Source organism: Athalia rosae, chromosome 1 (genome assembly GCF_917208135.1).
Source record: "Athalia rosae chromosome 1, iyAthRosa1.1, whole genome shotgun sequence".
Classification (NCBI taxonomy): Eukaryota; Metazoa; Arthropoda; class Insecta; order Hymenoptera; family Athaliidae; genus Athalia; species Athalia rosae.
In genome coordinates this window covers 9,848,856-9,863,505 of record NC_064026.1, presented here as the reverse complement: position 1 = coordinate 9,863,505, position 14,650 = coordinate 9,848,856, and the positions used below count along the sequence as shown (strand labels likewise).

At 36.6% G+C, this 14,650-nt stretch overlaps 3 protein-coding genes across 8 annotated transcripts; 2 read left to right on the top strand and 1 right to left on the bottom strand.

Moving 5' to 3' along the window:
* The first annotated feature begins 1,507 nt into the window (after window positions 1-1,507).
* LOC105685077 (synaptic vesicle glycoprotein 2B-like) lies at window positions 1,508-4,586 on the top strand. The gene is made up of 11 exons (XM_012398907.2): window positions 1,508-1,700; window positions 1,788-1,856; window positions 1,924-2,085; window positions 2,180-2,342; window positions 2,429-2,550; window positions 2,620-2,858; window positions 3,239-3,402; window positions 3,473-3,843; window positions 3,936-4,095; window positions 4,182-4,309; window positions 4,388-4,586. Exons 1-11 carry the CDS (start codon window positions 1,658-1,660, stop codon window positions 4,522-4,524), a joined length of 1,758 nt encoding a protein of 585 aa, XP_012254330.2. The 5' UTR covers window positions 1,508-1,657; the 3' UTR covers window positions 4,525-4,586.
* Window positions 4,587-4,813: 227 nt separating this feature from the next.
* Window positions 4,814-6,078, top strand: LOC105685078 (activated RNA polymerase II transcriptional coactivator p15). 3 transcript variants are annotated; one of them, XM_048648979.1, is made up of 4 exons: window positions 4,814-4,974; window positions 5,272-5,404; window positions 5,474-5,699; window positions 5,790-6,078. In XM_048648979.1, the coding sequence occupies exons 2-4, from the start codon at window positions 5,348-5,350 to the stop codon at window positions 5,870-5,872; spliced, it is 366 nt and encodes a 121-aa protein (XP_048504936.1). In that variant the 5' UTR covers window positions 4,814-4,974; window positions 5,272-5,347; the 3' UTR covers window positions 5,873-6,078. The 3 variants fall into 3 exon arrangements, with proteins under 3 accessions (XP_048504936.1, XP_048504937.1, XP_012254331.2); XM_048648980.1 differs by having other exon boundaries at window positions 4,818-4,978; XM_012398908.3 differs by having other exon boundaries at window positions 4,846-4,974; window positions 5,306-5,404.
* LOC105685076 (serine-rich adhesin for platelets-like) lies at window positions 6,030-14,535 on the bottom strand. Of its 4 annotated transcripts, none has more exons than XM_048648978.1 (12): window positions 14,329-14,535; window positions 13,859-14,029; window positions 13,634-13,767; window positions 13,396-13,549; window positions 13,065-13,304; window positions 12,717-12,946; window positions 12,242-12,552; window positions 11,589-12,142; window positions 11,423-11,482; window positions 7,540-11,335; window positions 6,788-7,449; window positions 6,030-6,705 (listed from the first exon to the last, which is right to left on the bottom strand). In XM_048648978.1, the coding sequence occupies exons 1-12, from the start codon at window positions 14,369-14,371 to the stop codon at window positions 6,440-6,442; spliced, it is 6,621 nt and encodes a 2,206-aa protein (XP_048504935.1). In that variant the 5' UTR covers window positions 14,372-14,535; the 3' UTR covers window positions 6,030-6,439. The 4 variants fall into 4 exon arrangements, with proteins under 4 accessions (XP_048504935.1, XP_012254327.2, XP_048504934.1 ...); XM_012398904.3 differs by having other exon boundaries at window positions 6,030-6,538; window positions 6,653-6,705; window positions 6,788-11,335; window positions 14,329-14,524; XM_048648977.1 differs by having other exon boundaries at window positions 6,788-11,335; window positions 13,065-13,301; window positions 14,329-14,529.
* Window positions 14,536-14,650: the final 115 nt, after the last annotated feature.

The following is a 14,650-nucleotide window of genomic DNA, read 5'->3' as shown; positions in this document are numbered from 1 at the left end:
TGAGATTAACACGTTACTTATCTATCTGCGCCTCTTCAACGGATAACGATGTAACCACAACGTGCCATCCATTCCAATATGTGAAATTCAATGGGTTTTCTATAGGGGTTGAATCGTGCTACAATAGGATAGTTATCTTGGAAAAGATTCCCAAAAAGAAAGCTGATCGAGCAACCAAAATGCTCACAATCTTTTCGCGTTTTAGATTCGGCGCCGTTTCAATCAACGAAATGACTGAGCGAATCGTGCCAAGGGTTGCACAACTGATACGTGAGAAAAAAAAAAAAAGATTTTTTCTTTTCATCTGAACTACACATCATATTCTACGAGAGCATGAGGAATCCGAATTCAACGTATCTTGCGGGGCAATTACAATTGCCACGAATTTCGCCGAGGTTGGGGGGTAGTACGCCGCGAAGGGTTTGTAGTGCCATCTCTTAAAATTTGGCCGAACTGAACTCGAACTCGAGGGGTAGTTTTATTTGGTTTACTAAATATTGCAATTATCTTACGCAGCAGAAAAAAATTATTATAAGTATTACCGATGGTCGACATTACCATCAGCATTCGAAGTAGAAATCATTTTTATTTTCGAACTAGATCAAAGCTCATGTTTAATGTAGGCATGTGTAAAAAATTCATTACTTTGATCTACAATATTTTATTCTTTATTAATAAATCGTGCGTGATTCGATTAGGCAATCACGCTTGAATTGAAGTCTCCTGAATCTAATGTAGAATTATTTCCGAATCCAGAATATTAATTATTCTTATTTCGATCATTTTTTTTCTTGACCCAAGCTTACTTTTATTCTGCGCTGCATTATCAATGTTAACATAAATAGATTAATTATCTATCTATATCAAGTTATTTCGCTGGTATCAATAAATAACCAATAAATATTTGTACTACACCTCTTATCTAATGAGTTACAAAATGATTTTCCACTCTCTCTTTTTTATGCCGTATATTTCCTCATCGTTTCTTCACAATAAGTATTATCGGAGTCATGCAGAGAGTATGTCACGATTGTATGGTAACGCATGTGATGTTGACACTGACAAACTGCAGATATGTATTCTGATCAAAAACTCATGAATAATATGCAAAGATATAAATAGCGATAAATATGCCTCTCGTATCTCCTAAAAATTATAATGTGTAATTATGCTCTCTGTTTGAAGTTTTCTGTGTGATTTCGCGGACAGGTAACGTTATGATCACGAAACTACCTTATCTCGCCATGCGACTATTTCTGAGATCGGAACTTTTTCCCCATTTTATTCCACAGATCAGTACTTTTACTATCGTAAGTCCAATGTTAGAACCTGTTCCCCATTTTGTACAATAAATAATCGAATCAGTATATTATGTTGTTTCCTGATTCAGAGCCTTGAAATCACTGATTATTGTCGTCACGATCTAATGTTTTTTTTTTCTTCCAACAAGATGATAACACGCTTGAATTTATTATACACCCTTGAATGAACTGAAAGCCCGTAATTTACTGCGCTCCAACTGTGATATACAGTACAAGTACCAAGCTCACGGCAATTATTGCCCAAGTATTGCCAGGGAGAGAAGTGCGTGCGTTTGAATTTCTGCAGATTCGAAAGTGATTTTTTATCTTTCAGTTTTATTTCGTGTATCAATAATATGATGGAGGCGAAAAAACAATATGAAAATCAGCAACTGCAGAGTGAGTAGAAATTATTCCCTCCCCTAATTGTAAGTGGATAAATTTAATTCATGCAAATCATCAAATCGATCGATTATCGTTTTTCAGAAAGTACCGAATCGCTCGCAGCGACAGGCAATGAATCTGCAAGCTTCGAACAAGCCATGCTTCATATAGGTACTTAATAAATGTGATGGAATAAAATTAATGAAACAACTGTGATAATTTCTTTTTCTACTTCCAGGATATGGTCGTTATCATATAATGTTATTCATTGCCTCCGCAGTTAGTGTGTTTGCTATTGGTTTTCAAAATGGATTAAGCGCATATATATTACCTTCTGCAGAATGTGAATTCAAATTAACAACGGCTGAACTAGGCATTCTTAATTCGGCATTTGTCATAGGTAATAATAAGAAATACGAGCGGTAAAATTGAAACAACAGGTGCTATATTCTATTATATCAATAAGCTTTACCTATAATTATGATTCCCCACAGGAGGTACAACAAGCGCAATGTTATGGGGTATTATAGCAGACGCTATTGGTAGAAAAAAAATTATTGTATGGTGTCTGATGATCGATGGTATATTCACATTGATGTCATCTCTCTCACAAAATTTTACAATATTCTGTTTTTTTCGATTCTTTAGCGGATTCATGTGAGTTGAATTTATGTTAGTTATATTATAAATAAAAGGAAATTTTTTCTCATTTGTTGTTATAATAACCATTTTTGATTCCGCAGAATCGGTGGACCCGCATCGATAATAGCTTCATTTCTGGGCGAATTTCATTCGGTGAAAAATAGAGCCGCAGTTATTTGTGCTTTGGGAATATTCTGGACGGTCTCGTGGTTGATATTACCTGGTGAGAATCGAGCGACCATTTACTGCTAGTCCTACAATATTGAAAATAATATTTTCTGTTATCCTGCAGTTCTTGCGTGGATCGTCATTCCCCAAGATATGAATTTCCTTTTATACGGATTCAGGTTTAACTCATGGCGGTTTTTCGTTGGTATATTTGGGATACCTAGCCTGGTATCAGCGTTTTTATTATCGAAATATCCGGAGTCACCAAAGTTCCTGCTCTCTACCGGGAATCACAAAAAAGCATTGCAAATTATGAGGCGGATGTTTTCGACAAACAAGGCGAAACCACCACACGAATATCCAGTTAGTATTTCTTTATCGTACTATTGTTTGCGACAGCGAAGATACAGTATCTACCTACAGAAATGACAAGGTTGCCGAACCGTGCATGAATTTTGAACATTCTATACGGTTTGCATCGGAAACTCTCTTACAGCTGTGTAACGAGGCCAATTGATAAGAGCAATAGAAATCTTCGTATTTATCGAAGACTCAACTTGTTAAAAATTCGCCTGATATAGGTATATCAACGCGGATGAAAATCATAAATATATCAAAAATACCAAAGAAATTTAAAAAATACGCTTATTCAACTTTCTCTTTTTAATCGAAATATCTCCATTATAATTATGCACAAGTGCACAAGCATCGAGTCACTTCTCTTATTTAAAATCTTTCCAAAGGTGACGTCACTAATCGAGGATGGATTCGTACCCTGCAGAAAGGAAAACAATTCTGTACAGGCAACGTTTATCATAATGTGGAAACAACTGTGCTGCCTATTTTCTCCTCCACTTTTGAAGTACACTATGTTATGCGCCGTAATTACGTTTGCTAACATGTTCGGGTATGTATTGCCTAAGTAGTAAAAGAACATTATTTTGATATGGTAAAAAAATTAAAAATCAACTTCACAGATATTACGGTCTGGGTTTATGGCTTCCAGAGTTGTTCAATCAATTCGAAGCATTTTATAAATCTCATCCTAATCAGACCATCACGGTGTGCGAACTCATGTACCTAAAGGAAAATAATTCAGATCTCATGAACGTTGAAAACGTCAAACAGATCAGAGATGTGGTAACTAACATTAGCACCCAGATTGTGTCAATTGCAACAAATATCACTGCGGCTTCAGATCTTTCCGTCGGTAGTGCGATGGAATCATGCGATAATGCGATGGATCCTAAAGTATTCATGATCTCAACAATAATAGGAAGCTGTGGTTTGCTGGGAAACATCGGATCGACGTACTTGGCGAACTGTTTGGACCACAGAGTTCTACCAGGCAATAATAAGACATTGATAAGAAATTTATAAATGTAACACCTGAATCAACAGGGTTTTCATCCGAATTTTCTCTTTTCGTTTGTTCTCCAGTTGCCACTATGGTAATTCCTGGGATATGCGGATTCTTGATTTACTTTGTGCAATCATCAATGCAGAATCTGATTGTTGCTTGCGTTTTTTCATCGGCAATATCAACGGCGTCGACCGTTCTCGGCAGCGTAATGGTAAATGTGTTCCCTACAAATGTAAAGTGAGTCTAATATCATTATTATTATTATTCACGCTGGTTCGAATTTTTATTAAAAAGTTATGTAATAACAATATTATTCATTATAGCACGATGGCAATGTGTTCTTCATTGCTCGCCGGTAGAATGGGTGCGATTGTGAGTAATGTTTTGTTTGGAATGTTACTTGAAGTTAATTGCGAAGTTCCTATTTTCCTAGTTGGGAGCCTCGTTGTACGTAAGTATTTTTTTTTTTTTTGATGACAACCACCTGACATAGATTATGACAATCAAGTAATTCAATTATGTGTTCTAGTTGGTGGAATTCTAGGAATCCTACTGCCGAAAAGTGTTATACAAATGCCCGAAAGGGCTGGAGAAAACCCATCACCTGAATCAAGCGAAAATTTTTCCACGGTTGAAAATAAAGACAAATTAATCTTGGCGAGCTGATCTCATGTGGCTTATATTTGATTAATTATAAACATTTACAATAACAAATATTTTTCATTGCACAGTTTCTTTCATCATATGTTATTGATTTTTCCTCCATTTCTTTCTATTAGTTACCAGAGTAGTTCAATTGCCTGTTTTCGACGTTAACTGAAGATTTGTATTCTCGATTAATAGTAAACTGTAAACGCAATCTCGTCCGTCAACGACGCAATGAATAGTAAGAACCAAAGGCAAAAACCAATTTTGACTTTACCGCTTTTGAATTACCGCCCTGGATACTGGTGACAGTTAATAGTTGAACCGTGTTGAATAGTTGTCACTACTGTCAGAGGCGAGAGCAAATCACTAAATTCATAAAAACGGTTATTCTCACTTGGACTGTCGTAGCTCCTTCAACGGTGAGATTATATGCTACAGAGCATTCTTCAAATTTTATAAATATTGTTGGTAGGTACGTTTTCAATCATGTAATTATAAAATCACTCAGCTTGACCCAGCAAGTATAGTTTTAGCAAATTCATCTTTATTATCAGAATTTGAACGTATCGGCGTATGGTGTGTGGATTTCGATCAGTCTTCTGTGTTTTTTAACAAAATTTTTTCGCGATATCCAACCACGATTTTATGAAACCCAGTCTCTCAATTGAAAAAATACATATTGCAGGTCAAAGCTACAAAGTGTGTCATGTTCTGTATTTTTTAAACAAACTAACCTAAGATCTATTTTCTTCAATCAATTTTCAGATCTCGTGAAATAATATATAAAAAAACCTCACAGGTAAAATTGCTTGAGACTCGTGTATGACCATTGATCTCCGCTATGCCTAAGTCCAAACAGTATGTAGAGTCAAGCAGTGACAGCAGCAGCGACTATGAGGTAAACAAAGGAAAAAAGTTGATATCAAAGTATAGATAATTCAAAAATGTATTTCATATTGTATTACAGCCGACAACTAAAAAAAAAACAGCCCAGAAAACTAAACGAGAAAGCTCTGATGACGAACCAGCACCAAGCAAAAAACCAAAAAAGGAAACTAAGAAGGATGAGGATACCGTTTGGGATCTAGGAAGCAACCGGCAGGTGACTGTTCGAGAATTCAAAGGAAAACTGTTTGTGGATATTAGAGAGATGTATTACGATAAAGATGGAGATGTTAAGCCTGGTAGGAAAGGTAAGCTGATACTCCTTGTAATTTTTTATTTAACAGACTAGCTGTTTAACTTTTTACAAAAATATCCTCTTGCCTTTTTTCTTTCAACAGGAATCTGTATGAACATGGCCCAGTGGCGAAAGTTTATGGACATCGTCGCAGATGTTGACGAGGCGGCAAAGGCAAAGTGTTGAAAACAATGGAAATAATCCAAGTCTTTTATTACACATGGATCAATATATTACTAGGTTCACTCCCAATACTGAATGATTTTGTATTTCATTGTGTATTAAAGTCAAATAATTTTGTTGTATTATATGGTATACTGTTTTCACAAAGAACTACGCATACTAACAATAACATTCTTTTATTACAAAAAATAAAACTACAGTAAAAATAGTATAATTGAAGATCGTTTTTCATCTACCAACAGGAGGCCATTTGTTAAGAGTATTATATTTTTGAAGGGCCGCGAAATTGTTGACATATATGATGAATGTAGTGAATCAAATATTCCAGAGGTGAACAATTATAAATCCTTTTACATGTTCCGTAAATTATTTTGTGTACCGTAGCAAGCTGCATAATTCTGAGGTTCAATTATGCTTCAATTGTATACCCCTGGAGGATAATGCGAATCACGATGAAAAATATTGTGATTAAAATTAAATAACAATGCCCAGCATCCCTGTGGTACTAGTATAATATTTACACGCCTCGATAATATTATGTACTTGGTACAAGTATATCACACAAACTTACTAATGTTCAACAGGTCCGTGAACAGTGGTAAGAAAAAGATCCAAATCTAACTTGTTCAATAGAGTTTGTGGATCCGCAATACGTCGCTTCCTCTTCCCCTGCGAAGTCATACATATTGCATGAACATCAAAGAACATCAACATATTACGAAAGTAACGATTTATGCAGCTTGTTAGCCTTGTTTTGTAATTTTGAGAAATTTGGCAACGTACCGATTGTTCTTCCGAATTGGTCATTCTTCTCTTCTTTGATACTTGGGTGCCACCTGAAACGGATAATTATTAATATATCACAATTTTCAAAAATGTTTGGAAGTAATTTTACAAAATAAATCTTTAAGATCTTACTTTTGGGTAGCGTTTGGTCATCTTCATCAGTCTGCTTAGGCTGCACCTTCGTCGTACTTTTATTCGTTTTAGGTATAGAAGTTTTTAGTTTTGCGGAAGACAAAGTAGCTAACGATTTTGTGAGTTCATTCTTCAATATTTTTCTAACACTACCTTGTGATTTTGAGGTATCTACCTTCGTGGGCTTGACACTTTTGATACGCAGCTTTTTAGTAACTTTCCTTTTTTTTGGTGTTGGAGACAAACTGTATATTTCTTCGTAATCCGTTGGTGTCATTAATCTTGGACATTCTGTCGAATCTTCGTCGGGAAGTTCAAAACGGATTTCATATTCTAGACTACTTTTACTGAATCTCTTCCTCTTTTTTCTAATCTGTACCGTATCATCATAAATGACATCATAGAAGACAAGTTTATTAATACTCGAGATTGAGCTGCTGCTTGCTTTTTCTGTAACCTCAGTTTTATTAGCTGGAACCAACTGCAAACATTCCAAAACAGTCGCTAATTCTTCTTTTGGTTTTCTGGAAGTTGGAGCTTCAGTAATTTCACCTCCAGATTGACCAGTCAACACAGATACCATTCCAGGATCATTTTTTTGAGCATCCGATAATTGACGTGTTCTCGACCGCGTGGTTCTCTGATCACTATTATCTTCATCACTAAAAAGATCCCGTTTAATTTGATCAATTTTGAGTGTCGAAACTACCTGGCTTTTCTTCATAGGATTTGCAACGTTAGCCTCACCGCACCGTTCATCTTTGTTGCGACTCAGTGTTGATTCGAGAAATTCATTTCCAGCCACAGGTTCTCGATCAGTAGATTCCTTTGGATGTAATTTATCTGGCTCTTGTACTACCCTCAATGAAAGGTCTACTGAATATGTAGATTCTGTGATTTCAGAGGTGGCCTTAGATGATGGTTCAGCAGATTTCATAGTGTCTGCTAATTGTGCAGTCACAAGTTCGTTCTTATCAATCAAAAGTCTGCTTTCTGGGGATGGGTTATTTAAATCAGATGCCTCAGCAATACATTGATGCTCCTGTTTTTTCTGTATTAGTACCGGATCATTAGCCTTTGAAGATTCATTTTTCGTTGATGATTCAGTATTACTTTTCTTCTTCAATCTAGAACCCTTTGATTTATCGATAGCTGACGATTTCTCAACATCACCATGGGTTGTACCACATTTATCCTGTTTTTCATTTTCAGAAGCCACCTTTGATAAATGTGGCTTATTGTCAGACTCTACAGCTCGTGATTTTGCATTGGTAGGATTTCCCCCCTTTGGCTTAGTTTTTTTCACGGTGTCCTTTACATCAGTTTTATATTCTTCTGTGACTTGTATTGCCGTCTTTGTTGATGAATTATACGGTGCTGGTTTACCAGCTTCATCTTTCCGCTCATCATCAAATGGTTTGGATGGTTCCAATTCAGTTTTGTGCGTTTTCTTGGTAGTTGATTTCACATGTTTAACTTTCTGCAGGGATCCTTTATTCTGGGGTTTTGTCTTTAACTTAGCCAAGAGACGTAAGCGTTTTTCTTCCAATTGCATACCAAGTTTTGCATCCAGAGGAACAGATGACAAAATTGGCAAATTATTAGAAGATTGCGATATAGTGTTTGTCATATCTGATACCAAAGTTGGCTTAAGTGTTGCTGAAACATCTGCTAAAACGTGTTGGACACTTAAAATTTTCACTTTGGTTTTTGTAGAAGCCACATGGGTTTTATTAGTTAGAGTGTTGTTCTGTCTCAGACTATCTTGATCCCTTTTAGGTCCATCCAAAGCAGATATCTTTGAATGCAAATTAGTTAAATTCTCCATGCCACATTTAGAACTACTCGGAGTCTCCGAAATATTAGCTTCAGAGAGCAATGCTTCATCTTTGGCTGGTGTTTCATGCGTACCAGTATCAACTTCTTCCTGAGTTTTGATTAATGGTAATAATTTCACAGGTGATTCTTCCCCTCCTGGGTATGATGAGGTGGTTGGTATTTCAACAACCTCTTCGATTGTAGGTAAAATGTGAGCACCATGAGTTGCTATAGGAGAAATATCTTTCAAAGGATCGTAATCATTGGTTGTAATAGGTACCCTTTTTGAATCACTGTCATTGCTTGTCTCCTTGTGCAGACCAGATTTTGTTTTGCATTTGGTCGCATATTTGAATGGTGTAGAAGTAGTTGCAATACTTGAACAGCTGCACCATGATGAAGATGACGAAGACGAGGAACTTGAATCGGAAGAAGATGAGTTACTCGACTCATTTTCACTAGCAAAGCTAGAATTTCTATCAGCTTCTGATTTTTTCTCTACATTGGGTCTCTGTACATCATTCCTATTTATTTTTCGCGGTGGATCTTTGTCAACATTTTCAGCACCTGCAGAAATCTTCAGTTCTTTTCTTGCTTCAGCCTTTGGTAAATTTTCTTTGATTACTTCAAATTGTGTTATTTCTAATTTACTGTTAGATGCATTGATGGTAAAATCACCAGGTACAGGATTTGGTACATTAACAGTGTCAGCATCATCCTTTGAGAGAGGCATCACAGCTGAAACTTCTGCAGTTTTCTTTGCACACAAACCACTGTTAATTTTTTTCAAAACATCTGGTTGCTCATTGCTAGGTTGATAGTAAGGTGAACAAGTTCCATAATTTCCCTTTTTAATTTCGTCAATCGTATTTTCTTGCATTACCATTGGTGACAAAGCTATACTAGGAGTGGGAGGAAACTCAGGTGTACTAACAAAACTTGGAATTTTGCTCAACCCTCCAGTAATTTTAGTAAATGGAGTAATGGTGCTGCTGGTTGGGCTAAGCAATCTAGGAGTAGGCGGAACGCTGATAGAGTTGTCACTTTTCCTGGGTGTTTCCGGATCAATCATTTGCGACATATGAGGTAGTTGATTACGAGTTTCTGGCGAAATTTTCAGATGCTCAAATTTTCTTTGGCTGGAGTTAGTTGAGTGCATAACTGTGCCGTCGATTATTTCTTTTGTTTTACCTTTTCTAATCGATGTTTCTAAAGTTTTCAGCTTAGCATACTTCTTAACCACTGCCTTTGCTTTTGTTTGATTAGCAGGAGCAATTTTAGAAATTGGTCCATCTCTGATTTTTCTCGCACTCTCACTGGTTGTTAGGATACTACTCTGTATGTTTATATCAGTCACTTGAAGATTTGGATCTTTCTTTGTTCCCACATTGTGAGTTACAAGAGGGCATTGTACCTCTTTCACTGATGCTGCAAGCTTTTTTTCTCCAAGAATTTTATCAGTAATTTTCTTATTTACTCTATTAGTATCCGTAAAATTCTGTTCTATGACTTTTCCAAACCCCCTCTTTGGGATGGTACTTTCACTTTCACTACTCTCAGATTTTCGAAGCTTCCTTTCGTTAACTTTTCCACCATTCTTTGCAGGTTTACCTTTTCCTTTTCCCTGTCCCTTTTTAGTCACGGATGTTGAACTCGTAGGTTCTTGATAATCCTGTAATGCTTGTCTTAAATCAGCATCCCAACTTTTTTTTATCCTAACGGCTGGTTTGATGGGAGGATTTAGCTCATCATCACCAAATACTGAAGATGCAGAACTAGGATGTGGAGATGTGCCACCAAGGATCATACCAACTCCTGTGTATTTATCCCATCCGCCCATGAGTTTTGGAGCAGGGCTTCTAGTGGCAATTGGTACCTTGGATAGCGTATGATCTTTTACTGGAGTTTTACCTGTCAGTGACGTACTTGTAGAGTTTGAAAAAGGTGGTGATTTGAAAAGACTTGTTCTGCAGACAGATCTCATTCGCTGAGTTGATTTTGGCGAAAATTGGACGGCATTTTTGTCCCCTGCTTTTTGCTCGGAATTTGACGATTTCATCGGCGTGTTAAAATCCAAAGCTCTTATATGACTATTCCGTCGTCGAGGAGTTGACATGCTTAATCTATTATTTTTAGCTCGACTTTTCAGTAGTGATTTTGGTGTTCTTCTTGTGATCAAAATATTTTCAGTATGAGGTAAGAGAATCGATTCATCTGCTTTGGCAGAAGGCTCCAATACTTCTTCCACAGGTAACTGGTTGGCTGGCGCTTCGCAAGGTAACTCCAATTCTGGACCCAGATTTTTAGTCCCGTGAAGTTTCAAATAAGGAGACAAACCAGTACCTGTTAGGGTCATGGAATCGTCTAAATTTATAGTGGGCATATTCCCAGTCTCAATCATTGTCCCAAAACTGTTGTCATTTGCGTAGAGCGTTATGGATTCCAACTCTGTAACACTAGATTGTTCTTTATTTAAACCTGTCAAAGTACTACACTCGACATCTGTACCAGGATTTTTTGGCATGATAGCAGCCTTCAGATTTTTATTTTGTCGGTTTATCTTGCAACTACGTTTTCTATTAGTATCAGACATCTCAAGTGGAGATGGAAGTTCAATTTTTTCACTATGTTGGACTTTGTTATTGATGGGTTTTGCAATAGTCTTTTCAATTTGTGGGACTTGTACAGCTTTGAGATATAATGGTACTACCGCACTTGGTACTGCCGAACCTGAAAACAAACACACGCAATCAAATATACGTCTATAACTGTGTCAAAAGATTAAAAAATTGATAGAATCAAAATAAATCCTCCTACCTTTGGGGGCAATGGGGATAAAACGAGCTTCGGAACAAGACCCAGCTGTCGCAACTGGATCTGAAATAATAAAATTTTTTCTAAATTCTAGAGAACCATGTTGTTTCATTGTACAATATAGACAGAGCCGAAATGTTTTATGATTAATACGTTACATTATACTTACACAAAGTATCTACACATTCTCTGATTTCTTCTTGAGAACAGACGATTAATGTAGGCATTGCCATCATTTCTTGTTCACTAATGAGATCCTGCTGATGCATTTGTGGTACAGACCCTCCTGCATTTTGACAATTTACGCCATCATTTTCAACTATTTCCGTGCTATCGGCAACTTGTTTTTCAGACGAAGTTATTGGAGGATTCACCGATTCCGTAGATTCGACAACTGTTGGGAGTTTTCCTCCATCACTACAATCGATCGTGGTACTTTTTTCCAACATTTGTTTATCGCTGACGATATTAGCGTTGATGATACTCAATATGGCGGCGGCATTATGGTCATCAAGGGAACTATCAGTTTTTTCTACATCTTTTGGCTTATCTCCATCATCCTCAAGTTTGTTGTTTTGCTGCCTAGATGAACTGCGTAATCGCTGCTTTAGGGGTACTTCAATCGCAGCACTAGAATCAACTTGACACTTGCCAGATATGACTGCAGTTTCTTCTTCCAGGTCCATGTCAACTACAGTCGTATTTGATGGTTTTTCTTGTATCCTATAAGAATCACCAAAGAAGTACCCAATTATATAGTCCCGACATATACCTGTACGTTTTATGTTACATTCAATGAAAACTTCTAATGTTTGAAATTACCGAGAATTAGTAACTGCTTCTGATGTAACTCTGATATCAGGATCTTCATCTGGGCTGGTATCGGTGTCTAAGTTTGGTCCTATGATCTCATCCAAAAAATGTTCGAAAATTGGATCTGTTTCTGTAGCAGCAACTATAGATTTTATTGCATTGTTCAGCTCTACCATAATTGAGGTATTCAACTCGCCACCCAAAGATTCATTAATACTTTCATCTTTAGAAGGCATTTCTATGGGAAGTATAGCTTTGTTTATATTCTCAGCTATTCTCTCTTGCAATTCCGTCCGATTAAGCAGTTCTTTGGTCAGTAACTAAGAATTTACGATACATACCAATAATCAAAGGATAGTAATGTAAATAATATTTAGAGTGCCATTCAATTTCTTCATAAAAATATTGAATATAACAATGAACAATTGAAGAAATTTTTTTGTTTAGGTAAAAATTAGTATAGAAGTTGATAATCAAAACTTACGCTCAAATTTTCAATGTGCTCATCCTCCAGCTCATTGGATTCTGATTCAGAAAGTGCATATGGAGTCGTCTGTACTTCTATGCTAGAGTAAGTAGTTAATTCATCAGTACTAGTAGCCATCGTTTTTGCTTTACGCATGGGATTTTCCTTCTGTTCCTCGATGACACAATTTTCACCGATTTTTCCTTTGGCAAATACAGAGACTGGGCTACTCTGCTCCAATTTTCCACCTATTGCATATCTTGGTAAGTGACTCACCAGTCGTAATAAATTTCTCAAGGAATAACTAATTTTTATACTAAGTGGAAGAAATGAAATTCATTTCCCCAAAACTGCTGAATCTCCTACTTGAATTATCCTGTTCCATTTCTTTCTGAGATACTCCAGTAGAGAACTCAGAGTTGTCACATGTATGTTGTGACTGCAGATCACCCAATGACTGGCCATCACAGGGATCATTTTTGGTTGAAGTACAGTGAACACCCTCAATATTTTGGTTGGCACTGGGCTCATGTAAACTTGATATATTAAAATTTGTATGACCAGGTAAGCTTTCCAGGGGTGTAGCTTCTACCGTATCACATCCTACTAGAGGGTTTTAATATAGTAGGAATCAATGCATGATTAAGTTCTATTTCTTTCCCATCGCTTTAATAGAAATTGTGAACGTGACACTCACGTTGACTGGACACTGGCTCAGGGTGCTTTTCGAATAACTGATGTAGCGATTTTGGAGTCCGTTTTGTACGATCACGATCGCTACCACTACTATGATGCCTTTTACGATTACTACTTGTTATCTGTGGAGAGCCTCCATAAGTTTGAGAATTTGCCTGAAAGTAATTTTCAACCCAGAATAATAACAAATAGTAGATGGACAAAATACATTAATACTTTGTATTTAGAAACATAAGTACTTGTGATGGGACATTGATGTTAACAACAAAACGCTGTCCTCGAGATCCACCAATCAAAAATCTAAGCTGTTCCAACAAATCTCCACACTGCCTGACTTGCTCACAGTCTGCAACTTTGCCCAACCTTTCCTGCACTATAATTAAGGTGTGAGATTTTTTTCCCTTTTGTTTTTTTCAAGATGAAAATGTGAAGATTTACAACACTTATTAAAAACAATTAATTACCCAATGCGTGAGCAGCAAAAAATTTATCAAAAATATCAATAAGTGTGTATCCATTAACACGAGTATTGAAACGTCGTCCACTCAATACAGCTGTACGACACTCTTGGAGATGTGGAGATGCTTCCAGAAATGATCTGGCAGCTTCGGCACATTTCTGGTCTTCGAGATATCCTGAAATATGTTATGCAATAATAGTATCAATGCATCTGTTACTGCTAGGTTTAACTTGTCCAGTGATTGTTGTTACTGACATTCCCCATTGTCAAGCTAAACTTCTATTCTAACTATGAGTTCTTTCAAAAACATCATGGATATATTGTGATCTCTTAATAACAATAAATGTACGGATAAGACAACAAACTCAGGTAAACCCCAAAGAAATAATTGTGCTCAGGAAACATTGATATTCCCGCCAACATTGTCAGGAATAAAGGTTAGTCATGATTTTTTGTAATAGCTGAAGATCTTACCGAAGACTAATCTTGCTATCTCCGAGGGTAGTAGAGCCTCCATTCCACTTTAAATGTCAAAAATCATTCTGAAATTGCAATTTTATTTTTCTGACGCACTCATAAACGAACAACCCGCAATTGATAGCGAAGACGCTACCGAGTCAAGTTCAAGCAAAACATTTTGAAGGTGTAGTAGTGTGATAAACATGTATTTCTGTAGGGTATTCGTTTTACAACTTCTGCCAACATAGCTTTGACGCTTGCATGCTTGATGCACCATGCATACATCATATTTGAATTTCATAATTGGTAACATTGGAAGTAAGTACATGCTCCTTAA